The sequence below is a fragment of the Mesocricetus auratus genome, unplaced genomic scaffold (assembly GCF_017639785.1).
Source record: "Mesocricetus auratus isolate SY011 unplaced genomic scaffold, BCM_Maur_2.0 Super-Scaffold_4256, whole genome shotgun sequence".
Lineage (NCBI taxonomy): Eukaryota > Metazoa > Chordata > Mammalia > Rodentia > Cricetidae > Mesocricetus > Mesocricetus auratus.
Window position 1 is genome coordinate 87,091,346 of NW_024429182.1, and position 25,744 is coordinate 87,117,089.

Sequence of the window (25,744 nt, forward strand, 5' to 3'; positions counted from 1 at the left end):
TCCAGCACTCAGAAGGCAGAGTGAGTCTAGCCTGGTCTACAAATCAAGCTCCAGGACAGCCAGGGCTACATAGAGAAACCCTGCCTCAATAAACAAACAAACAAACAAACATAGATAAGCAAATAAATATAAAAAAATCGGAGAAACTTCTCTACAGTGGTTACTCATCTGAAATAAGGCTGATTCTGACTTGAGAACTGTTTTACAGTCATGGAAATGCTAAGATTAAAAAGCTACAGGAACAGTACACATGCACTTTGTATCCTTTCAACAATTCTTCTATAGACATTTTTTAAAAAAGAGGAGCCTTGGGAACTGGCCATTTCAGATACCCTATGAGAACTGACTGAAATCTAAGAAGCAACTTGAACCCCAGGTTCCTCTCCTTCTCAATTCTTCTTGACAAAGACTGAACACCCCTTGAAAAGTACATATTAAGGATGTGTGCACCATTTTGAAAAAGTGGGAAACTGAATGAATATCATCTGCATACTCTGTGATAAGACTTCTAGGACCTCCCCATTACCTATTCAAAAACTTGCCCTCTCTTGGCAAACTCACCTATTACAAAAGAAACTGATGTGTTCCTAGATGCGATTATGGTCTAAAGGTTTCTCCACCCACAGCCTCACATATCACCAATGCCTACACTGAGCCCTAATTCTCAATATGATGCTTGAAGGTGAGGCCTTTGGGAGTTTATTAGCTCACAGACCCACAAACCTTGCTAAAGAGAAAATATCTCTATAAAAATGTCCCAGAGACCTGGAACACAGGAAGAGATGCTGGCTTTGAACAAGGAAAATCTTGATCATGGACTTCCTTGCCCCTGAAACTTTGAGAAGCAGATTTCTGTTATCTATAAACCACTCAGCAGTTCAAATAGACTAAGCTACTGGGACTTTGTTAGGAAATCATCCAGACATGTCATCATACAGGGAAAGCATCAACACCAGCTGGCAGTGTTTCCATTCTTCCTTAAGGACCACTCTTAAGTTAGCATAGACAGCCCCCCCCATCTTCAAAGGAAGCATCTAAATGAAAGACAAAATCCAACACAAGCAAACAGAAAGGAATTCAGAGAAAAATAAATATGTAGACAAGAAAACTACCAGCATTTCCACAGAGAGATAACCAGAAAAAAAACTTTTTCAGAAGTTTGAAGGCATTCCTCTACTCTTGTGATGCTGTTGAACACAACAGCTTCTTCTATATTGCACTCCTTAGTTTATTTTATCTGCAGTGCTAGGTTCTGGCCAGTCCTGCTTATTTTGTAATTTATCTCACTGCCCTGCTAACCTTGCTTAAGTAACTTTTAATCGATCTTGAGTTCTAACTATGCAGGCCCTGGGTCTAATTAAACTTATTTGTGTGGGGGGGGGATTCAACTACTTTTTTCTTCTTCTTTCTTAGAGAAACTTTCTTCTACTAAAGTTTGTTTTTGAGAAAGGGTCTCACCTTGGCCAAAGATGACCTGGAATTTGTTGTCTATGTAAATCAGGCTGGTCTCCAGCTCAGAGAAGCTGCAGCATAAACAGGTTCATCTGGAAACAGGTAAGAAGACCCTAGCACATTTTCTTACAATAACAAAAGATGATAGGCTTGAACGTAAGAGTAAGTGTTTACACTCGAGAGGCTTTACAATATATAGCATCTCAATAAGTGGCCTTATTAACATCTACAAGGAGTCAAGTCAGCCCCCCCCAAAAAAACAAGGTCTTTCCATGTACCCCTGGCTGTCTTAGAACCCTTTACATAGACCAAGCTGGCCTCAAACTCAAAGAAATCCACCTGATTCTTCTTTCCAGAGTTCTGGGATTAAAGGAGTGTGCTACCATGCCTGATTTACAGTTCTTTGTTAAGGAGGCTACCCTAGAAAGACCTCTGGCAGAATTCTTGGTTTCTACCCACTGGATGCCAGTATCACATCCCTTCTCTTTTGTCAAACACATCCCCTGACATCCATTAAGACCATTTGGCTAAACTAACAATGTAGAAAAATTTGAAAAATATGAAGTCAAGCTGGTTGTGGTGGAGGATACCTTTAATGTCAGCACTTGGGAGGAAAAGGAGGGGTTCTACAACTAAACTAAAAACTCTAGTTTAAAATATGGAGTTAAGTATCTATCTACCATCAGAGGTAGCAAGCAAAACTTTAAAGCACTAAGGCAAACAAACTGTCATCTGCTTACCAAAGCAACCCTAGTAAGGTATACCAAGGATGGCTAGGGCTAGCCAGTCTGGAAGTAGAACAACCACTTAGAAGGACATTTGAGTGATACAATAATTAGACTCAGAGCTGCAAAATGGTAAAGGTACAAGAGACATTTTATAATGTCTAAGTGAAGAGTTACACATGAGAAAAAAAGGGAAAGGGGAAATCAACACTATGTTTTAACTTGAGCAAATAAACAGATGAATTGCAAGTAGAGAATCTAGATGAGATGCCTACAAATGTGTAAATCACAACCAAAAGCTGAAGTCATACAAGTGACTGTGCTTACTCAAGACAAATACTCAAATACAGCAGGAAGACAGAAGAAATAAAAACGATACAACAATAATAATGATCAGTATGACATCAAAAACTAGCTAAAAACAACAAACATGGCAAAGTTATATACTCAGATAGCCCAATCATTCAGACATACAAAAATACTAACCACCAATGCAGAAGAAAACCCTCCAGCTCCTGCACTGGATAGAACCTAGATGTTCTCTGTTTTCTCAACAGAATTGGACTCATACATAATCTGCATTTGGTTTCCTTTCACTGCACTAAATGATAATTTTCAGGAAGCGTCAGACCTTTATTAATATTTCTGTTTAAGACACTGATGGGTATTCTCTTGAGAAGACTCTCACAGACAAGTATCAATGTTTTGTAAGAATGAACAAAATAGCTGGGTGGTGGCACACACCTTTAATACCCACACTCAAAAGACAGAGGCAGGCTAGTTTCTGAGTTTGAGGCCAACCTGATCTATACAGTGAGTTCTAAGACAGCAGGACTACACAGAGAAACCCTACTTAAAAAAAATCAACAAAATAATGAATGTGGCACTGCAACAATTCCAAGTAGTTTAAGCAAGATAGATAAAATTAAGACTATAATTTGATATGGCCCTTAATAGGAAGTGATGAAGATTTATTCTTCAAGAAATAAGACAACAGAGAAACAAAAAGTCATTGAAGATCTATCTCTCTTATGCAGTTGTTAAGTTGCTGCCCTTAAATGAATTAATATAAGTATATGACAGTATTTGGTATCTCAATAAATGTTGGTTATTACTATTATTATCATTAGATGCCAAAACCCAGTTCCAAATTAAGGAGTAGTGACAGCACGGAAGAGAACAACAAAAAACAAAACCACTGAAGCGTGCAACTTACATTTACTCTTAATTTTTCACTTCTTCCCTATATTTATATGTTCCATGTGCTAAAAGTATCATTTTTAAAACTTTATTGCAGTACACACCTTTAGTTCTAGCACTCAGAGGCAGAAACAGGAGGAGCTCTGTGAGTTCAAGGACAGTCTGGTCTATGTAGTAAGCTTCAGGCTAGTCAGGACTACATAGAGAGACCCTGTCTCAAAACAAAATCCATCAAAACATTAATAAATATGTACCTTACTGTTTATATTCTATGATACTCGAGGTGTCTATTCTAACTTTCTCCTATATGGCAAGAGTATTCATACATGGTATGTTCCAACCCTTTTTAAGGAAACAATGAAACAACCACCGGGCAATAATTAAAACTAGAGATACTCAAAGCAAACAATCTCAAACCAAAGTTAATAGTTCACAATTAAATGATACATGGCAGAGTAAAACAGGGAAGTTCTCCTCAATGAACACCACCCTCTCCTTTGGCTCTCGCTGAGGTACAACTTAGGAGTACTAAAACGCTGGCTCATGTTCAAATGACAAGCAAGGCACAGAGGAAGAGCTGAGCAATGTAGACTCCAGATAGAAGAGGTGAGCTCTTCTGTCCCCTCCATTTCAGCCATGAGAAAAACCTTCCTACGGAAATGTTGACCAGTGGCCACTATCAAAAGATGACACTAGAGATATAGATTTCTCTCAATGCAAAAACTAAAAAAAAAGAGCTCTTTTAAGAAAAAGATGTTATGGAGATAAGTCATGGATGTGGAAACTGCTTGCCAATTATGCTGTGGAAAACCTCCAAGTGGAGGATAGCCAGTTAGAATCTGAAGCCTCCTTACATCCTTATAACCATACAAATGAATATTTACTAATCTATACTCCAGCAAAGACACTCCCCTAGATTTGTAACACACACACACACACACACACACACACACACACACACACACACACACACACAGAGGAGAAATATGCCACCTCTGCTATCAAGGAATTCCATTGAACATAAAATGTGGGGACATAATACATGTTCCAAAGCACTCTTTATGAACTGCTAAGTGATCTCTACTCATGTACAGAAGCCTACTAAGGAGAAATTCCTAAGGTTAAAATGCTCAAGACTTTTCAGAATAAAGGAGGTTTATGGAGTGTGTACAGAGATTTTGAATAGGTGAAGTCAGTAGGAAAGAAGAACAGCACAAATAGAAGTAAAAATCAAGCTGAAGAGAAACCTGTTTGTCTACATTAAAAACTTGTTCCATGGGAAGAGAGCTAAGCTCAGAAAAGACAGGTTGTGGCCAGAAGCAAGTGTACTGAGTATGAAATATTAAGCTGCACACAGCCTACATATACAGCAGCCACTCAACACTGCTGCCACCACTGAAAGCTGTGTCCTCATAATGAAATTCCCATTCCAACCATGTTCATGTATCACAGAAAACTATTCTTTTGAATTTTTTAATTCAACAATTTAAAAATCACTAATAAAAACAGGATGGGAGCGGGGATACAGTTTGTCAATCTCTGTACACTAAGATGCCGTCTCTAGTAGTTCTCTAAGGGACATTTGTCCCAGAGTTTCAGAGACCAAAACAATCTTAACTCACTTAACTACTGTATAAATTCATACATGGACTCAAAAGCCACATTCATAAGGATCAGAGCTTCTCTGAAGCAAAACAAATTCTTGTAGGATTGTTAATATTGCACACTGGAATAGATGCAGGAAACCTTCTAATTCTGCAATTTCTTCTCACTTACTAAATACAAGCACTCGAAAAATTATAAACTACTCTTATTGCCCCAAGGTAGCATGGAGTAAAATTAAGAGGACAAGCAAGAAATGATAGAAGACCCAAGCTCTAGTCTTCTACCTGCCATTTAGTCCTTATTTGAATAAGTCAACCTGATAGCTGTACTTCTCACCTCTGTGGAAATCAAAGTTAAAATGCTAGCTGATTACCATGATTTTCTCTGATTTACAGCATTGTATGATTCAACTACTATTTGAATACCAAAGAAAATAAAACTGATTGTTAAAAGCATGAATAGGAGCAAGGCTTTGGGTAAATTAATGGGCAAACAGGGTGTTTGTTTTGTTTAAAGTATTTAATAATACAAAAAATTCAATGAAGAGAAAGCTCATGTATTTGGATTAAGAGACCATTGGCTTCCTTTTGGAACACAGTCCTGGTAATTCAGAAGCAAATATGGAAGTAGAAACATCTCAGATGAAGAATGATTATAGCATTCAAATAAGAAAACACTATTGGCCAGGCGTTGGTGGCGCACGCCTTTAATCCCAGCACTCTGGAGGCAGAGGCAGGTGGATCTCTGTGAGTTCGAGGCCAGCCTGGTCTACCGAGTGAGTTCCAGGACAGCCTCCAAAACAATACAGAGAAACCCTGTCTTGAAAAAAAAAAAAAAAAACCACTCTCTAGCTAGCAAATTTTGCATCTCAAGAGCAGTAGTGTGAATGATCCCAGGAAGCAGGAATCATGGATAAAACACTTAAAACCAACCAACAGGAAATAAAGCATAAAATCCAGAAGGAAAACAAGTTAGGTTTATCAGATAAGGGCGATTTCTAACTTCCAAGAGGTAAAACAGGCATTGCAATATCAGTTTTTAAGACAACAGAGAAGTTTCTGCAAAGCAGGATATACATGTACCTCTATCAAGAGTTATACAAACCAAATTACTAACAATTAGAAATTAAGGATTCATTTTGTCTCTTAGAATGGAAACCAGCACTAAATGAAACGAAGGTTACCTTTCTCTTAAAACCTATTACTTCCTTCCTTGTTATTTAGTACAAAGTACAAAGCCCCTGAATAAACTCGAGGACTCAAGTTGCCCAAACTCTCACCCCTTAGCAGTTGAAACTGTTTCAGAGGCAAGATTTCTAATTTATGTTTACTTTCAATACAGAGAGTTAGTGATACCTGATATATAAATACTGACACACAACTCAGCCTTATACAACAACAACAGCTGGGCGGTGGTGGCGCAGGCCTTTAATCCCAGCACTCGGGAGGCAGAGGCAGGCGGATCTCTGTGAGTTCGAGGCCGGGCTGGACCGATAGCCTCCAAAACAATACAGAGAAACCCTGTCTCGTATAAAACCAAAAAAAAAAAAAAAAAAAAAACACAAAACAAAACAACAACAACAAACAAAACATGGATCTAGGTAGCACACTTTTAATCCTAGCACTAGGGAGGTTGAGACAAAAGAAACTGAGTTCCAGGGCAGCCTTGTCTAATATATAAGCTGAGTTCCAACCCATCCAAGGTTACATAGTAAGATTCTATCTCAAAAAACAAAACAAAGCCCTAAACTTATTATCCATCTGATAAAAGATGGAAATTTAACTGGGTAGGTACAAAACACAAAGTCACTTTTGCATTGTGCCATGGTTTATCTGTGTAGCAATGAGATGCAACAATACAAAAAAGCTCTAAACATTTAGGAATCTGAAACCATCACGCATGAATATCAAGAGCCTACCTTGCTAATTTCTACTTAACACTTGGCATCTATTTAAGGTATATGAGACATAAAAATCCAAAGCATTAAGCCTGACGATCAGCAGTTAAAAATACATGTTTGAAAATGCTGGGGATATTTATAAAGCCAACTGACTATTAATATGTCGAAATCCACTGGCCAGTGCAGGATTCCACCTTTAATCTTCTACTACTTACTGTTCAAGGGAAGCCAAGAAGTCCGGGAGTCTCAAGTCACTCGCTTTTAAGAATTTAAGTCACCCAAATTGGCAACACCAGAAAACGATCAAAAATTCAGAATAAACAACATTTTCTCTCTCCATATGGTAACATTAACTCGGCTATCTCCTACCTTCCCGTTCACGTCTCACTTCAACACTTTTTCAACGATCCTGGGTAGGCCCATTTAGGCAGGCTAATAGTACTACGAAGTAACAGGAGTTGGAAAAAAAAACTCTTTAACAGTTAAGTCTTCCTTCCCACAGATCTCAACTTGGGTGTAGATTTCAAAAGCCCTGTAAGCTATGCTATACACTGTCAAATCCCAGAAACAGCACGGTCACCCCGTCCTGCCCACGGGCAACTGTTCCAGAATGTTTTCTTTGAATTGATCCCTAACTCTCGGCTCGCTCGACCTGTGAAATCTAGACCCCAAAGGCCACTTTCTCTCCCCAACCCCCGCCCGGAGCAGGACTCGACTCCTCCGGTTCAGTCTTGGATGCGTTCGCCCCTCGCAGTCTGGGGTCTCCCCCAGCTACGTGGCCCGGAAAGCCCGCGGTCTCCAACTGCCCGCCGCGCCCACCGTCCACCCGGCTGCACGCCTGCTCTTCCCTGCCAGCCTCCCGCCCTGGGCCTGCGCGACTCCGTGAGGTCCGCAGGCTTCGGGCCTACTGGCCCGCCGGCCCCTCACCTCCTTCGGGACCAGTTGGTTCTCCTCGCCGGGCACCATCGCTCAGACTCCGACCGCTCGTCTCCGCCCTGCCTGCGGGGGACGGGTGGAGGTGGCGGCGGCTCTGTGTCTCAGGAGAGAATGGCAGCGGCAGTCATCCTCCCAGCCGCCTGAGCTCCGGCAACCGCGGAGGCCTCAGCTCAGGCCTTAGACACCAGCGCGCAGACACCGACCCAGGGCGCCGCCGCCGCCGCCGCCGCCCCTCCCCCGGCCCGCGGCAATCAATGGAAAAATGGCGGCTGCCGCTCTCGCGAGAATTCGGCGCGGTGGGCGCGCAGCCGGGCGCCTGGCGCCTGAGGTGCGCGGGTGGCCGTCGGGAGCTGGGAATCTTCTCACCTCTCTCTCTCTCTCTCTCTCTCGGCCCTAGGGTACGCAACGCTGGTTGAGGGCCAGTGCAAACACTTTTTATAACCGGAGTCCGGGCCTTCCATTCTCCGGCTCCCTCTGTTGGCAGATGGAGGGACCAGGCCCCAGAGTCGTGGACAGGCTCCGGTTCAAAGTCCCCTTTCCGACCCGAGAGTCCGACACTTCCTCTTCCCAAACGCGGGTACTGCAGCCCCTCGTCGGGTACCTTTGACCTCTTATTGGTAGGCTACGCGCCTCGTAGAGAAGTCACCTTTCTGGTCTTATCCCTCAGGGCTCCAGCCCTCCTTGTCAGGACTGTTTTCTTGGCCCCCAGTCACTCAGCTCCTACTGCCCCGCTCTCCTTAGGGCGCCTGTCAGTAGCCCCTGAAGTCCCCTAAAGAGGAGTCATCACACTGAGAGGTGCTCCCCTCGGCACCCTTCTGGCTAACTTGCTGTCATCATCCTACAGGGCCGGTCTGAGGGAGCCTCTGTCTGACAGCAGAGCTGAAATGGGCTTCAACCTGTGCTGTTCTCTTAAACATGCTTTTTTTTTGAGAATTTTAATGCCTTCTGACAGTAAGTACCAATGTGTTAAACAAATTTCGCGTTAGTCATTTTCCTTAATCCCACTCCTTCCATTATGAAAACCCAGCGAGGCGTCCTTCATGAAGACTTCCAGCAAACTCATGATTTTACAGCCTGCTGGGCTAATTTCATCCTGCCATGTTACCAACACCCACAGCACCAACTCCCTTACCTGTGTTCTTGGCTCTCCAAACTTGTTTCTATTGTACCCCACTTCCTGAAAAGTTCTCCATACATCATGTAAACTTTATTAAAATTCTGATAATTATGGCACTGTAAGATGTCTAAAATGTAAAAAAGTATAGCAAAGACATTTAAAATAAATGAGTTTTTAAATAGAAATGGTATAAAAAATCCTTTAACTCCACTGAAAATACTTAGTGAACTCACTATGACTGACTAGATTTCATTAGTTTTAAAAGCTTTAATTCTAGCCTGGCGGTGGTGGCACACGCCTTTAATCCCAGCGGATCTCTGTGAGTTCAAGGCTGGGCTGGTCCGACAGCCTCCAAAACAATACAGAGAAACCCTGTCTTGTAAAACCAAAAAAAAAAAAAAAAAAGCTTTAATTATTTAAGATAAACTTATTAAAATATCTGATTCGATGTTCAGGTTATTTCTGTAGTTGGTTTTAATAGCTGTCACAAGCTGCAAAAGGTACTGCACAAAGATTTTGATCGTAAATGGAAGAAGTACATTTTCAACTCCTCTTACTAATACAATATTCATTTTTATTTGCTCTATCCTCCAGCCATACAAAGGGGTTTGTTGAAGTTGTTACTAGTTTCCCATCTTTCCTAATGTCAACCAGAATTTTTATGTTTTAACAGGCTTGGGCTGTGGCCATAGCTCACTGGTAAAGAACTTTCCTAGCATTCAGGGAGCTGTGGATTCATTGTCAAGTACCTTCTTCCAAAATAGGCAAATACCTCCTCCCAAAACATGCAACAAAATTAAAAACAAAAAATCCAGGTAGGCTAAAAATATATCAAATATATTGCTCAGGTTTCTTAAAAGATTGGAAAAAATCTGTCTTAATGTTTAAGTGTACATATAATGAGTTTGGGATGAGTGTGTAAAAATTTTTTAAATACTATGTTTTATTTTATGTGTTTCTGAGTGTATGGTCACCACCTTTGTGCAGCTTGCAGAGGTTGGAAGAGGTACTGGACCCTCTGGAATTAGTATTATGAACACTTGTGAGTCACTAGGGTCTTCTGCAAGAGTAGTGAGTGCTCTTAACCACTGACCCATCTCTTTACCCCCTAAATTTAAACTTTTGAAACATTCATTCATCTTGGGGTTTTAAGAAATACTGCATTAAGCCGGGCGTTGGTGGCTCACGCCTTTAATCCCAGCACTGGAGGCAGAGGCAGGTGGATCTCTGTGAGTTTGAGGCCAGCCTGGTCTACAGAGTGAGTTCCAGGACAGCCTCCAAAGTCACAGAGAAACCTTGTCTCGAAAAACCAAAAAAAAAAAAAAAGAAAAAAAAAAGAAAAAAAGAAAGAAATACTGCATTAAGATACTCTTTGACAACCTGGTCTGCAGGGGGAGGGAGAGGGAGGGAGGGAGGGAGGGAGGGAGGGAGGGAGGGAGGGAGGGAGGGAGGGAGGGAGAGAGAGAGAGAGAGAGAGAGAGAGAGAGAGAGAGAGAGAGAGAGAGAGAGAGAGTTAGTTCCATGACAACTGGGCTTACACAGAGAAATCTGGTCTCAAAAAACAAAAACTAAAACTACTAACCAACAAGAACATTCTCTTGACTACTGAAATGTTGATGCCTCTATAAATTTGTTCTAAAAGCAAATAATTCAACATGTCTCCCCATAGTCTCCTTGGCTAGTGCATACATCATTTGGGACCAAATGACAGATCTGTTTCAAGCATGCCACTCCTGTTACTTTACTGAGCTGGCTTCTGTAGAAGCCATGCTAGAAGTGAGGTGCCAGCTACATAGCCCTCTATTTCATTCATGCTTACATGACCAACTTATGACCTCTTTCTTGAAATAATTTCTGTATTCTTTCATCTTGGTTGATTTAATAAAATAATGTAACGAGTTTCTTAGTTGGAGACACACTGCTGTGGGGTATTTGTACACTATGTGAAAATGTGTTGCTGTAGCTGGTATAATAAAAAGCTGAATGGCCAATAGCTAGAAAGAGGTTAGATGGGAAATCTGGGGACAGAGAACTCAAGGAAGAAGGACAGAGTTGTCAGTAGACAAAGAGGAAATAGGAGGTACAAGGTGAGGGAAAGGTTAAAAAAATGAGACAAAACATAGATTAATATAAATGGGTTAATTTAAATTGTAAGAACTAACAGGACAAACCTAAGCTAAGGCCTAGATTTCATTATTAATAATAAGTCTCCATGTCATTATTTGGGGCTGGCAACAGAAAAGAAACTCCTCATACAAAACATCATCACCAAAAGCAACTTGGGGAGGAAAGGATTTTCTTTTCTTTTTTTTAAATTTGGCTTACACTTCCACATCTACATTGTAGTTCTTCACTGAAGGAAGCCTGAGCAAAAGCTGAAACCGGTCAGGAACCCTGAAGCAGGGACTGATACAGAGCCCCTGGAGGGGTGATGCTTACTGGCTTGCTTTCATGGCTTACTCAACCTGCCTTCTTACAGAACCAGGACCACCAGCCCCGGGATAGCACAACCCACAATGGGCTGGGTCCTCTCCCATCTATTACTAATTAAGAAAGTGTCTTACAGCCTGATGTTATGGAGTCATTTTCTCAATGAAGTTCCCTCATTTCAGATGACTCTAGCTTGTGTCAAGTTGACATAAACTAGCCATCACAATGAGTAGTTCATATACACTGGAATAAATTCCAATATACCAAGAAGCAATAAAGGGAAGTACCTCCTGAATTATTATCCACATTGCAGAGTGCATACATTTTACTCAAAAACAGTGAAATACTAATATTGATCTATGAACTAAATATTGTAGAGTAGCTAGTCTTAGAGCAGTGAATCTCAACTTTCCTAATGCTGCCACCCTGTAATACAGTTCCTCATATTGTGGTAACCTGCAACCATAAATTATTTTTAATTGCTATTTCATAATTGTAGTTTTGCTGCTGTTATGAATTGTAATGTAAATGTCTGATATGTAGGACATCTGATATACATTTTACGATACCCCAAAGGGGTTGAGACCACAGGTTGAGAACCACTGACTTAGGTGCTTGTTGAATTAATTGATTAGTCACTTAGCTAGAAAGAAAATATTTTTGATTACCCAACAGCTGTACTTTTCTTTGTGTCATGTTGTTGACTATTTTGTACTTATGCTTTGTCCATGAAAATAATTAAAGCATTCTATGTGGGACAGCACTTGGATTTCAAGGTTAAAGAATACGGAGGCATCCAATAAAGTTGGTGGCATGGTGCTAATCTTTTTTTGTTTGTTTGTTTTTCTTTTTTCCGAGACAAGGTTTACTCTGTCTAACAGTCCTAGTTGTCTTAGACCTCCCTTTGTAGACCAGACTAACCTCGAACTACAGAGATCCACCTGCCTCTGCCTCCCAAGTGCTAGGATTAAAAAGACGTGCATCACCACTGCCCAGTGCAGGGTGCTAATCTTTCTGAAATGATTTCGTAAGATCTTAGTGATAGAATAATGGTTATAAGTTTGGCATATGAAGAGATCTCAGTATTGCTTGAGGATGTATAATACTTTGTAGCATTCTGAGGATTACAGGTAATCCTCATAAAAGATGACTATTTTATAATAATATTTGAACAAAAAAGGAAACAAGGAAAAAGAAAATAAGGTTTATTAAAATTATATTATTTATTATAGCATTTATCATATGTTATATAATATGCCATAATGTATAATATTAATAATGATATTAATTTAATATTCATTATAATAAAATTAAATTATTAGAATTGAAATTTTAACTTACATGTAGAAAGATATGAATATAAAAAAACAAAATACCAGTTTAAAATTTGTAACAACAATAACAAATGGTAAATTTTTTATATAAAAGTTCTTATAAATTAATATGGAGACTATGAATAGCTCAGTGAAAATGTTTAAAATGTTTTATTAAAGATGAACTAATTGCCGGGCGGTGGTGGCTCACGCCTTTAATCCCAGCACTTGGGAGGCAGAGGCAGGCGGATCTCTGTGAGTTCGAGGCCAGCCTGGTCTACAAAGTGAGTTCCAGGACAGCATCCAAAGCCACAGAGAAACCCTGTCTCGAAAAACCAAAAAAAAAAAAAAAAAAAAAAAAAAAAAGAGGAACTAATTAAGGCTGGAGAGATGGCTCAGAGGTTAAGAGCACTGGCTGCTCTTCCAGAGGTCCTGAGTTCAATTCCCAGCAACCACATGGTGCCTCACAACCATCTGTAATGAGGTCTGGAACCCTCTTCTGGCATGCAGGCAGAACACTGTATACATAATAAATAAATAAATCTTAAAAAAAAAGATGAACTAACTACGAATCATCAATAAACATCTGAAAAAATGGTCCCCTTTACTATAATTCAATGAAATGCAAATAAAAACAAAGCAGCACTTTTAACTTCAGATTTAAAACACATGTGGGAAAACAGGATCTCTCTCTCTCTCTCTTTTTCCCTCTCTCCTTTCCTCTTTCCCACCCCTTACCCCACTCTGCCCTTTGTCACATTTCCAGCTTAGCAAGCTGGGTGATTGTTAGTCTCTGGGCCTTCTTTTGAAGATGTCAGCTAATAGGCTTTGAAGCTTTATGTTTTAAAAGTTCAAATGGTTTTTTACATGTTTGATTTTTACCAGATAAAATGACCCATTTATCCTTAGTCTTTTGTTTTGTTTTGTTTTGTTTTGTTTTTAGTTTTACAAGACAGGGTTTCCCCGTGGCTTTGGAGGCTATCCTGGAACTCACTAAGGAGACCAGGCTGACCTCGAACTCACAGAGATCCGCCTGTCTCAGCCTCCCAAGTGCTGGGATTAAAGGCGTGAGCCACCAACGCCCGGCTATCCTTAGTCTTTATAACTATAGTTACTTAATTCTTGTGGTCGTCCTAGAAGATTATCAATTTCCTTAAAAGTGAAAGTTTTCCTTACAAAAACAAAACAAAAAAAACAATTGTTAGTTACCATTCTCTCTCTCTCTTTTTTCCCCCTTTCTTTGCTTTATGGAATGTGTGTTTTGGTCTTTCACAAAACAATACAAGTCATTGTATTTCACAGAATAATACAAGTGAGTAAATAAATATCAATTTATATAAAGTTTCTTGATGACAAAATTAAAATTAATGTTTAGATGCTAGCCATTGATAGAATTTTATATATGCACAGAAAATTATGTCATTCCAGAAACTTTATCATATCAGTTTCTAAGCTGTAGATAGAGAGTGCCTCTGAACCTCAACCATCACCACCATTTGTGAACATTTGTGGAGGTCCTCCTGTTTCTATTGCACTGTTGTCTATGAAGGATTATAAATCCCAAGATGTCTCATTTGATTCAATTACAGGTGCTTTAATGTTGACTATACGCTGAGTGGTGGTGGTGCCTTTAATCCCAGCACTTTGGAGGCAGAGGCAGGCAGATCTCAGTAAATTCAAGGCCAGCCTGGTCTACAGAATGAGTTCTAGTACAGCCAGGACTGTAACACAGTGATACCCAGTCTCGGGGGAAAAAATCTTATTATGCATTTAGCACTACACACATAAGGATTCTTGCAAAGATAAAAATACAGTAAGTGAAACTTAGGCTGTGTTTTTTTTACTAGTTTTATTTTTCTTTACTTTTTTCGTAATTAAACTTTATTGTAAAGAACTTACAAATAAAAAACATCACACAGCAGGATTAACCTAAGTTTCCACTTTGCAAAGGACTTTGGGAAAGTTAGAGCAGCCATTCTGGAGCTGTGACTTCACAGTGGATTCTGTACTATCATTTTAAATTATATTTTTATGTGCTTATATAACACACACAGTCCACAACAGAGTTAAAAGTAGAATAATAACTAGCTTTATGCCTTCTCTCATGACTTGTGTGTCTTTTACTTGCATTCTGTCATTCCTTATCACCTAGTATTTACCTTTTCTTGTTATCCTCTCTACATGTTATACTACATTCACATGTATATTTGTGTATATATTATATACAATAGATTAGGAACATCCTGTGAGGAAGGACATTGGTATCTTTTTTTCTGAGATCGTGTGACCTCACTTACATTCTAAGTCTAACCATTTTCCTGAAAGCTATGTGACTTTATTTTTATTTAGAGCTGAATAGTATTCTATTTTATCTGTGTACCAGAATTTTATTATCAACAGTCATCTGTTGATGGACAGCCAGATTGGTTCCATTTCCTTACTGTAGTGAACAAAGCAATAATAAACATAGAGTATAAATATCTCTATGGTAGCTTTCTTAGTTACTTTTCTGTTGCTGTGATAGAACAACATCACCAAGTCAGCTTTTAAAAGAAAGAGTTTAATGTGGCAGATGGTTAGAGTCTATGATGGCAGAGAGAGAGAGAGAGAGAGAGAGAGAGAGAGAGAGAGAGAGAGAGAGAGAGAGAGAATGCAGCTGAGATCCTGATCCACAACCATGAGGCAGACGGCGATCACTGGGAATCATGTGAGCCTTTTGAAACTTCAAAGCTTAATCCCAGTGACGTACATCATCTAACACCTCCTAATTCTTCCCAAACATTTCCATCAATTGGAAGTCAAGTATTCATATACATGAGCCTGTGGAGCCATTCTCATTCAAACTGATCACCTTCCACTCCCTAGCCCCATAGGCTGTTGACTATATCATAATGCAAAATGGACTCAGTTCAACTTCAAAAGTCCCCATAGTCTTTCACAGTATGAACACAATTTAAAAGTCCACAGTCTTCTGAGATTCAAGGCAATCTCTTTAACTGTAACCCACTGTAAAGTCAAAAGGCAGATGTTGTGCATGCTGTCTCAAGTGCTCTGATTTGTTACGTGCAGCTGCTGTGTGTGCTGTGTCCACAGTGTTTCCTTATAGCTATCCACTGCCTCTGACTCTTGCACTCTTGCACGCTCTACTCTGAGATGAACCCTGAGCCTTGGGAGCAGGTGAGATGTCAATGTCCTATTTAGGGCTGAGGCTTCTGCAGTCTCTGAAAGAAAGTTAATCTTAAAGTAGCTTAGACAATATGGAGTGTCTTAAGAGCTCACTAAGCAGAGTGCCTACCAAGCATGCATGAATCCCAGCACTGCAGCACACACCTGTAATCTCACCATTTAGGAGGTATAAGAGAATCAAAAGTTCAAGGTCATCCACAGGTATGTGGTGAGTTTGAGGCCAGTGTGGCTTACAGGAGACACTATTAGAGAGAGGGGGGAGGGAGGGAGAGAGGGAGGGAGGGGAGAGATAGACACACACAGAGAGAGACAGACAGACAGTTAATTTATTATGGTCAGTTCCTACTAAGTATCTCTAAGGCATTAAGGCATTGGCCATTCTGATATAGGCTTAAGTGTAAAGGTATTTTCTGCATCATTGAATAAAGAAGATGAAAAATAATGACGTCAGAATTGTGTGTCTAAAATTCAATTCAACAGATATTTGTTGAGGATTTTCTTTTGTTTCTTTTATTTTTTATTTTTGGAGACAAGGTTTCTCTGTGTAGCTTTGTAGATCAGGCTGGCCATGAATTCACAGAGATCCACCTGCCTCTGCTCCTGAGTGCTGGGATTAAGATGTGTGCCAGCACCGCCTAGCTTGTTGAGAGTTTTCTGATGAGGCCTGCCACCAAGGTCTGTGGGGATTAATGACTAAAAATGTTCTCTACTCTCAGGCAGCTCATACTAGCTTAGTACTAGACAATGTGTAAATCTGGAAGACTGTATCAGGGCTCACAGCTTGGTGAGCAGAGCCTGGTCTATGGGCTTCCACTTGTTCATAGCCAAACCTTCACATACATAGCATAACTAATATGGCCACATAACAATAGTCCTACCTGTAACTAAAACAGATCACCATGATGAAAAGGTATAGTTGTGGATGTGAACATGGAATCCTGAGAATAGGGAAACAGATCTGTCAGATCATGGCCCAAATGATCGATAGAACTTTTTAGTGAGAAAATGGTGCTTTTTTACCTGTGATTGACTCAGTCTGGGTCACATGTGTGATGCAATGACCAAGAGTAAAATGAATGAGGAGGCATTCCTGGAGGTGGGAACTGCTTAGAAGAGCCTAAGAAGATCATAAACATTATCCGAAGTCTTCACTGCCATGCTGAGGTCTTAGGCACTTTTTGGTCATAAGAATAGGTTATTTGAGTAGTTTTTAAAAATGTTTCATAGTATTTTAGGAAATTCTTAACATTGTTTGCAAGTGGAAAGTGGCAATTTTATCATAAAGCTGTTAACCACACCAACTCTTATTTCCCAGGAAGAAATGACAACCAAAATTTTGGAGCATAAGATTGCTGAGCCCTCACAGAAAGTTGACTATCTGTTCATGTCTTGGGAAGCACTTTCCAAATTTATTTGACCTGTTGAGTATTTGGGGAAAGTGTCAATACACATTGGTTTGTTTGTTAACTCAGTACATGTCCCAAGTTTTGACTTCCTAGCTTCCTAAGATGTCTGAGCGAAACAGTAAACTGAAAGAGAAATATTTACTTACCATTTTTTGATTTCCTTGTTCACAGGTAGCAGAGTGTTGTGGCACCGCGTGATGACAGACAATCCCAGTGCAGCCACTGCCCTGCCACTACTGCCACTAACTTAAATAGCTTTCCATTTTTTTCTCAAGGCTAAGTGGGAATCAAAGTGTGGTGTTCATGATGGTGAGCTGGGAGAAATGGGCATTTAGTTCCTGGCATCCACTGAGCACTGCATAAGTCCTTGACACTGGTGGAATTATGCCCAAATTGGTTCTCCAGGTAAGAATCTTTAAAAGTTGCTTTCTTATTTGTGAGGGCAGGCTAGGTAAAACAAGATAATGCAATCTGTAAATCTACCTCATTGAACTCTCAGTGACTCTTTTGCTGAAGAAGAGTCATTTTCTACTTCCCTCAAGGGACCTGGGTACAGTCCATGCCAAGAGGCCACTAGACAGGTGTGCCAAGTGAGCGCTCTGATGTTGATCCATGCCAGCAATTCTTAATGTTTCTTCTTTTTTATAAAAAGTAAATATATGTGTGTGTATATATGTGCATATGTATGCATTCAAATACACATAAGTATATGAGCATATGTATGTTTGTACATTTAAGTATGCACACATATGTACATATACACATATGAATATGCAATACATTTATAGACACACAAGTATATATTTTTGCATGTATGCCCATTTGTCTAAGTGTATGTGCATGCATGGATTTTAATGAATCCAGATGTATATATATAAATATATATCTGTGCATAGATACATATGTGTTTATTTGCATACATGTATATACAGGCATATCTATATATTGTATATACATAAACATGCACAAGGTTTATAAATAAATATATATATATATATATATTTGAATCTTCTTACCCCTTATTGGATTTTCTATGTTTCTTGTGATATGCTCAGTCACTTGTTTTATGACACAGTTTCACCATGTAGTCTTGTCTGGCCTGCTGCAGAGATGCACCTGTTTCTGACTTCAAGTGCTGGAATTAAAGGTGTGTGCCAGAGCACCTGGCTGATGTACTTGATCACTTTGGAGGCCCCTGTGCTCAGAAATCTACTGGTGAAATCTGCCTGAGCCTTGGGTAAGAGAGAAACATAGAGATAGGAAAGGGCAGGCAGAGCAAAGGGAACCTGGCCAAGGCCCAAGAGCTAGATAGCTGTAGGCAGAATCTTGTTGTGAGGGCTTTTCCTACACAAGTCAGTGAGGCCCTGAGTTTCAGATACAGTTCCAGAAGTACAGATCCACTTGGCAAGGTTGTATTTATTGGCCACTACTCTTCCCAGTGCTATGCTAAGGATGCTGGCACTAAATGGTCATTTGTTCAAGGAGTTAATGTTCTGATAGAAATGACTAACACCAACAAATTCTCTCAATAAGAATTATTTTACATGTGTAAAAATATAAATATACATACAATTAACACGTAAGTATTATTACTCCAAATACAGAAGTCTTCAGTGGAAAGGCTTACTGGTCAAAGAAGGTAGTACTTGAGAGAAGTATTGAAAAGAAAAATTGTTTACTTAGTTGAATGGTAAATAAACAAAAGTCTTTCTTGAAATGCTTGTTAAGATGTTATGAATATAAATGGAGACACTGCAGACATGAGTATGTAAGTTCCGTGAGGGTTTTTGTAGGTTCTTGTTTACTGCCATGTACCTAATACCTACAATAATAATTGATACATAGTGAGTTCTCATTTCTTAATACATAGTGATTAAAGAGACTGAATGTGTAATGTTAGGTGGGAGTCTATATTTTACTTTTGAATCAGAGTTAACATTATGGTGACATTGAGCTTAATCTAGTGCCAATTCCAGAGAGACCAAGTAACCAACTGGAGGCAGCCAGGAATCCAGGCTAGAACTGCAGTGGGACTCCTGTTTCCTGATTCTTAGCCCAGTGCTGTCGTCATGATTCAGTGGCACCTCCTCAAAAATACCAGATGGCTACAGTCCATCCTCGATATTCAGACCTTCTCTTGAGCCAGAAACGAATCTGACTCCAGAAGGCTGCAGGAAATGATGACAGCTAGGGATTTTTCAGTCCAACTGCTCTGTAACCCATGTGAGCCTCCTACTCTTGCCTCAGCCTCATAAGTAGCTGCAATTAGAACCCTCTGCTACTACTCTCAAATGTCATAGTTCTGAAGAGCATGTTTTGAATAATAATAATAAATACATGTTGGACATAAATTAAAATTCAATGTAAATATACATAAAGTGAATGTATATTTTCTCAATTGTTGCATTTTATATAAAAAGTGAGGCTCCAAGAACTTAGAATTCTATAGTTACATCTATACATAAAACAGGCCTTTCCCTAATCCTATATAGTCTCTGCGTGAATATCATAGCCTCAAAGAAAATTACTGTCACCTATTTAAAATAGAGAATTTCTTGAGTTTATCCAGTTATTTCCACCTTTTAGTCTTAAATTCATATTTAACACTTTCTTTTCCAGCCTTAGTTTGGCAATCTGACCTACTAAACTTATCTTAGAACAGCCCACTTTTTCAACTTTATCAGCACAAACTAGGCCAGCCTACTATCATCTCTGATTAAGACTAAGTGGTTTCCTGTCTTCTAATAACTATCCATACAGCAGTTTAAATACATTTTTAAAGAAAAATATTTGGGACTGTACAGATGGCTCAGTCACTAGGAATGCATGCTATTCGTGTAGAAATCCCGAATTTTGGAGCCCAGCACCCACACTGGGTGGCTCACAACCGCTTGGTAACTCCATGTACAAAGCTCAAGTCCAAATGGATCAAAGACCTCAACATAAATCCAGCCACACTGAACCTCTTAGAAGAAAAAGTGGAAGGTATCTTTGAACAAATTGGTACGGGAGACTGCTTCCTGAATATAACACCAGTGGCACAGACACTGAGATCAACAATTAATAAATAGGACCGCCTGAAACTGAGAAGTTTCTTTCTGTAAGGCAAAGGACACAGTCAACAAGACAAAATGGTAGCCCACAGAATGGGAAAAGATATTCATCAACCCCACATCTTACAGATGGCTGATCTCCAAAACTTACAAAGAACTCAAGAAGCTGGTCTCCAAAACACCAAATAATCCAATCAAAAATGGGGTACAGAACTAAATAGAAAATTCTCAATAGAGGAGTCTGAAATGGCTAATAGACACTTAAGAAAGTACTCAACATCCTTAACCATTAGGAAAATGCAATCAAAATAACTTTGAGATACCATTTTACTCCCATCACAATGGCTAAAACCAAAAACACCAATGACAGTTTATGCCAGAGAGGATGTGGAGAAAGGCAGACACTCCTCCACTGCTGGTGGGAGTGCCAACTTGTACAGCCACTTTGGAAATCAGTATGGAGATTCCTCAGGAAAATGGCAATCTGTCTACCACAAGATCCAGCAATTCCACTATTAGGCATATACCAAAAATATGCACATTCATACAATAAGGACATCTGTTCAACTATGTTCATAGCAGCATTATTTGTAATAGCCAGAACCTGGAAGCAACCTAGATTCCACTCAACTGAAGAGTGGATAGAGAAAATGTGGTACATTTACACAATGGAGTACTACTCAGCAGAAAAAAAAACACAATGGAATCTTGAAATTCACAGGGAAATAAATGGATGGAACAAGAAGAAAACATCCTGAGTGACGTAACCCAGTCACAAAAAGACAATCATGGTATGTACTCACTCATATATTGATTTTAGACTTGACACGGGAGTGCCAGCCTACAATCCCAGTGCCAGAGAGTCTGGGAAACCCAGAGGATTCTAAGAGAGATATGCATGGTACACTGGAGAAAGTGAATGGGACAGGATCTCCTGAGCTATTTGGGAGCATGGTGGGAGGGGAAAGGGAGCTGAGAGAAAGAGAGGGAGAAGAAGAGGGGAGATAAGGACATGGAGGAGCAGGAAGGTTGAGTTGGGGGAAGAATAGAAGAGAGCAGGATGAGAGATACCATAATAGAGGGAGCCCTTATAGGTTTGAGGAGAGATCTGTCACTAATGAGATTTCCAGAGATCTACAAGGATGACACCAACTGGCAATCTAAGCAATAGTGGAGAGGCTACCTTAAATGCCCTCCCTGGATAATGAGATTGATGATTACCTTATATGCCATCCTAGAGCCTTCATCCAGTGGCTGATGGAAGCAGTGGCAGACACCCACAGCTAAACACTAACTGAACTCCTGGAACCCAGTTACAGAGAGGGAGGAGTAATGGGCAAAGGGGTCAAGACTGGGCTGGCGAAACCCACAGAGATAGCTGACCTGAACAAGGGGGAGTTCATGGACCCCAGACTGATGGCTGAGAAGCCAGCATAGGACTGATCCAGACCTCCTGAACGTGGGTATCAGTGAGGAAACCTCAGCAATCTATGGGGCCTTGGGTAATAAGTCAGTATTTACCCTTGGCATATGAATGGAATTCAGAAGCCCATTCCACCCAAAGGGATGCTCTCTCAGCCTGGACACATGGGAGAGGGCCTAGGCCCTGCACTGGACGATATGACAGACTTTGGAGATTCCCCATGAAGGGCCTCACCCTCTCTGGAGAGTGGAGGAGAGATGGAGTGAGGAGCTGGGGGGGTTAGGGGAGAGGGGGAGGAGAGGGAGAGGGAATTGAGATTGACATGTGAAGTAAGCTTGTTTCTACTTTAAATAAAAATATAAATAAATAAAATGAACCTTCCTTCTGTGTGTGTGTGTGTGTGTATGTGTGTGTGTGTGTGTTTCTGCACTCGTGTGTGCATTCATGTGTGCTGTAGTGCACATGTGGTGGTCAGACTGGGACTGTTTGTGAAAGTTGGTTTTCTGCCTCTACCATATGGGCACAAGGAAATCTACCTTAGGTCATCTGGCTTGCACCAAGCTCCCTTACCCACTGAGCAATTTCACTGGATCCAAAGAATAATTTTTTAGGGGTCAAAGCAATGGCCTCATGGTTCACATCCTAGCATCCATTTTGGGTGTTTTACAACAATCTGTAATTCCAAGGGATCTCATACTTTCTATTTGCTTCCAAGAGCACTGCACTCACATCTACATAACCACATAGAGGTAGATACAAACATACATTGATTTTTAAGTAAAATTAATAAAAAGGATACATTTAAAATAAAAATTACATTACACAAAGAAAAGGAATAATTGAACATACAAAGGAACATAATATATACTATGGTACAGGACTAGATATTGCTCCCAAATAAAACACACACACGAACACACACACACCCTTTAGTTTGGACTTCTCACAAAAAGAGAGAAAAAATGTGCAGCTGCAATAGTAGAAGGAAATGAAACAGAGATACTTTAGAAAAGATAATTGGGGCACTTGAAGCACCTACCTATTAACTAAAGAAGACACAGCCTCATCCCAGCCAGAAATATTGGCTTGCTTATAGTTTCCTCTACATTGCCTGTCAGGGAGAGAGGAGTAAGAGAGACTGTGGCATGCATGGGACAGGGATAGAAAAAGGAAAGATGAGCTTCTGGAGGCAGGGTTGGCAGCACTGTGCTATGGAGGACAGGGTCCATGGACTGCAATGAGAACAACACATAGGATGCTGTGGTGTTTGGCAGCTGGGGATAGAGCAAGGGAGGGAATGAGTCTTGCTTCTTGAGTTCTGTGTAGTTCACCAAGTAGCTGGCTGGGTGGAAAATGCCTAGGATCAAACTCTTCTCATACTCTTAGGTTCCTGGTGTTTACAGTACCACACACAGGGTGGTGGCTTGGTAAGTACAATTGAAAGGTTAATCTGTTAACTTATTTCTATGTTGTAACCTTTCATTATATATGGAAATTTATTGCCTAGAGGATATTAGAGATTACACAGTACAAAAGCATATGGACGACTATTACAAATCCACATTTAAGAAAATACCAACTAGGCCGGGCGTTGGTGGCGCACGCCTTTAATCCCAGCACTCGGGAGGCAGAGGCAGGCGGATCTCTGTGAGTTCGAGGCCAGCCTGGTCTACAAAGTGAATTCCAGGACAGCCTCCAAAATCACAGAGAAACCCTGTCTCGAAAAACAAAAAACAAAAAACAAAAAAAAAAAAAGAAAATACCAACTATCTATTATATTGTGGCCTTAAAGTCATTTCTCTCAAACCTGCAGCAGAAGTCAGAGACATATGATGGTCTAATTAAGAAGGTAACCAGTCGACAACCTGATGCTACTGCACTATCTGAATAATCACATACAAGAAAAGATGGGTGACACAAAAGATTCTTGACCAAAGACAAATATTCAAAGGATTGGGATAGGTGGCTTGAAAACTCACCTTGTGTGAATTAAAAGACCATGCAATTGATTTACCCTGAACATCTTTTATTCTCCTCTCTTGATCATTTTACATATTCCGTGTATGGAGACAACAAGGTGTGGAGCTGCTAGGGGCAGACATATAAGCCCTCTCTAAGGGCTCAGTAAAGGAAGGTGGAAGAAGATGAAAGTGGACCAGAGTAAGGAGATGTCCTTTGGGGTGTTGCAAATTGTAAAGATTTTAGTGAGACAGCTAGTACCGAAAAAAGGAGAAGATTAGATCAAGAAGTATATCCTTCTGGGATATGTAAGTTTTATTTTCTTTTTTCTATTGCATAACTTATTTTTTATTTGTTTGCATGTATGTATGTCTTTTTTAGTATAGAATTGTTGAGTCCCTTGTAGGTGGAGTTACAGGCAGTTGTGAGCCAACCAACATGGGTGCTGAAATCAACACACAAGTCCTCTGGAAGGGCAGACATTGCTCTTAAACACTGAACTCTCTTAAGCCATGTTTTTATTCTTTATTGTCCACTTTAAGCTGAAATAACCCCATAGAGATTAATAAGAAATTCTATTTCTTATTAATCATGGTGAGACTGACAGGATCTCTATGCGTATTTGACTGTGTGACATTTCTGTCTAGAATATTTAGGAATGTATTTTAAAATAATAGCTCCTACTGGTTGAACTGGACATTTCATGTTATGCAGTTTCTCATTGAAGTAATCCCAGGTGGATGTTTTTAAGTTCTGTGATTTACAGCAAATGATAACCTAAGGCTTAGGAGGGCTTAAGTCACTAAGTAATAACAAATAAGTGGTAGAGCCAAGAGCCAAACCAGTAACTGCCACCCCTGTAGCTGATTTTGTGCTCCCATGTTGCTACCCCTCTTAATTACTGAGTAGACAGAATTACACTATTTCCCAAAGTTAAATTAATCATATTCCAGACAAATTATCACATACATAATCATGTTATATACTAATATGTGGACTTCTAGGGTGGAGAGAGCCATCTCCTGTTTGTGCCCACTGCTTTATACAGTTCAAAATATTGTGTGCATAACATTATGCTTATATGTACTTCAGACAATCATGATGATTATCTTCATTCTACATGTAGAGAAATGGAGCTACAAGGATGAAGTAGTGATTCTGAGATGTCTTCAGGCTGTTCATCTTTCCCTGTGTCTTTTCCTCATAGGTATGCTGGGGGATTCACTTTCCCACCCTCTCACAGTTAAGTGAGGTGGCCTTGTGACTAGCGATGGACAACAAGGTATGAGTAGAAGTGATTTATGTGATCATTTCTGTGTGGTCAGCCACTTCTCTGCTGGAGTATTTAATTGCTGCTATGAGCTTCTCTGATGCTTAAAACAGAAGAAGTGTATCTATGGCCACCACATACTAGAGTCTCTCTCACCTTGGATTCCCGAATAACTATGTGAAATAAAATTCCATCTTCCATCATGATGGAAATGAGAATGAATAAGATATAAACCTGCATGCTTCCGTATTGCTATAGCATCCTAACTACACAGGGTCAGAAAGCTAGTAGGGATGGCATCAAGATTCAAATTTAGACAATTGGGATGAAAAGCCCATGCCTTAACTCTAATTTAGAAATGATTTGTGAATGATGAGAGTTTAAGGGAATGATAAACAGCTTGAGGTCTCCATTGCCCACTCACACTTAACCATGTAGACCTAACTTTGGTGAAGGGCAAATATCTTTCTTTTTCTAAGGATATCATTTCATTTTCATTTGAAACATTAGATAATCTTAACTTTTAAGAAGCCGTATTATAATATTCTTAATTATGTATATGTGTGTCTATACATGGGTATGTGCACAGGGGTGAGTGCAGGTGCTGGTGGAGACCAGAGAGGCATTAGATCTTCTAGAAGTGGAGCTACAGGTGGATTGTGAGCTACCTGACGTGGGTGCTGGGATCTGAAGAAGGGCCCTCTGATAGAGCAGCAAGCTCTCTTAACTGATACAAATCTTGATGTTTATAGACAGATAAGTATATCCA

The 25,744-nt window shown here is 40.0% G+C and overlaps 1 protein-coding gene and 1 long non-coding RNA gene across 4 annotated transcripts in view; one reads left to right on the plus strand and one right to left on the minus strand.

Annotated features, from left to right (window-relative positions):
* Positions 1-8,056, minus strand: part of Usp47 (ubiquitin specific peptidase 47) — an 80,954-nt gene extending 72,898 nt beyond the window's left edge. Inside the window, exon 1 of one of the 3 annotated variants that reach the window (XM_040756257.1) lies at positions 7,810-8,056. In XM_040756257.1, the coding sequence (XP_040612191.1) occupies positions 7,810-7,848 (39 nt within the window). In that variant the 5' untranslated portion in view covers positions 7,849-8,056. The remainder of the gene's footprint in view (positions 1-7,809) is intronic. The other 2 variants (XM_021230453.2, XM_005075670.4) reach the window with 2 other exon arrangements.
* Positions 8,057-8,060: 4 nt separating this feature from the next.
* On the plus strand, positions 8,061-20,276 carry LOC121143874. The gene is made up of 4 exons (XR_005881162.1): positions 8,061-8,395; positions 8,663-8,769; positions 17,546-17,675; positions 19,890-20,276. It is a non-coding gene; the product is annotated as an uncharacterized LOC121143874 (long non-coding RNA).
* The last annotated feature ends 5,468 nt before the right edge of the window (positions 20,277-25,744 follow it).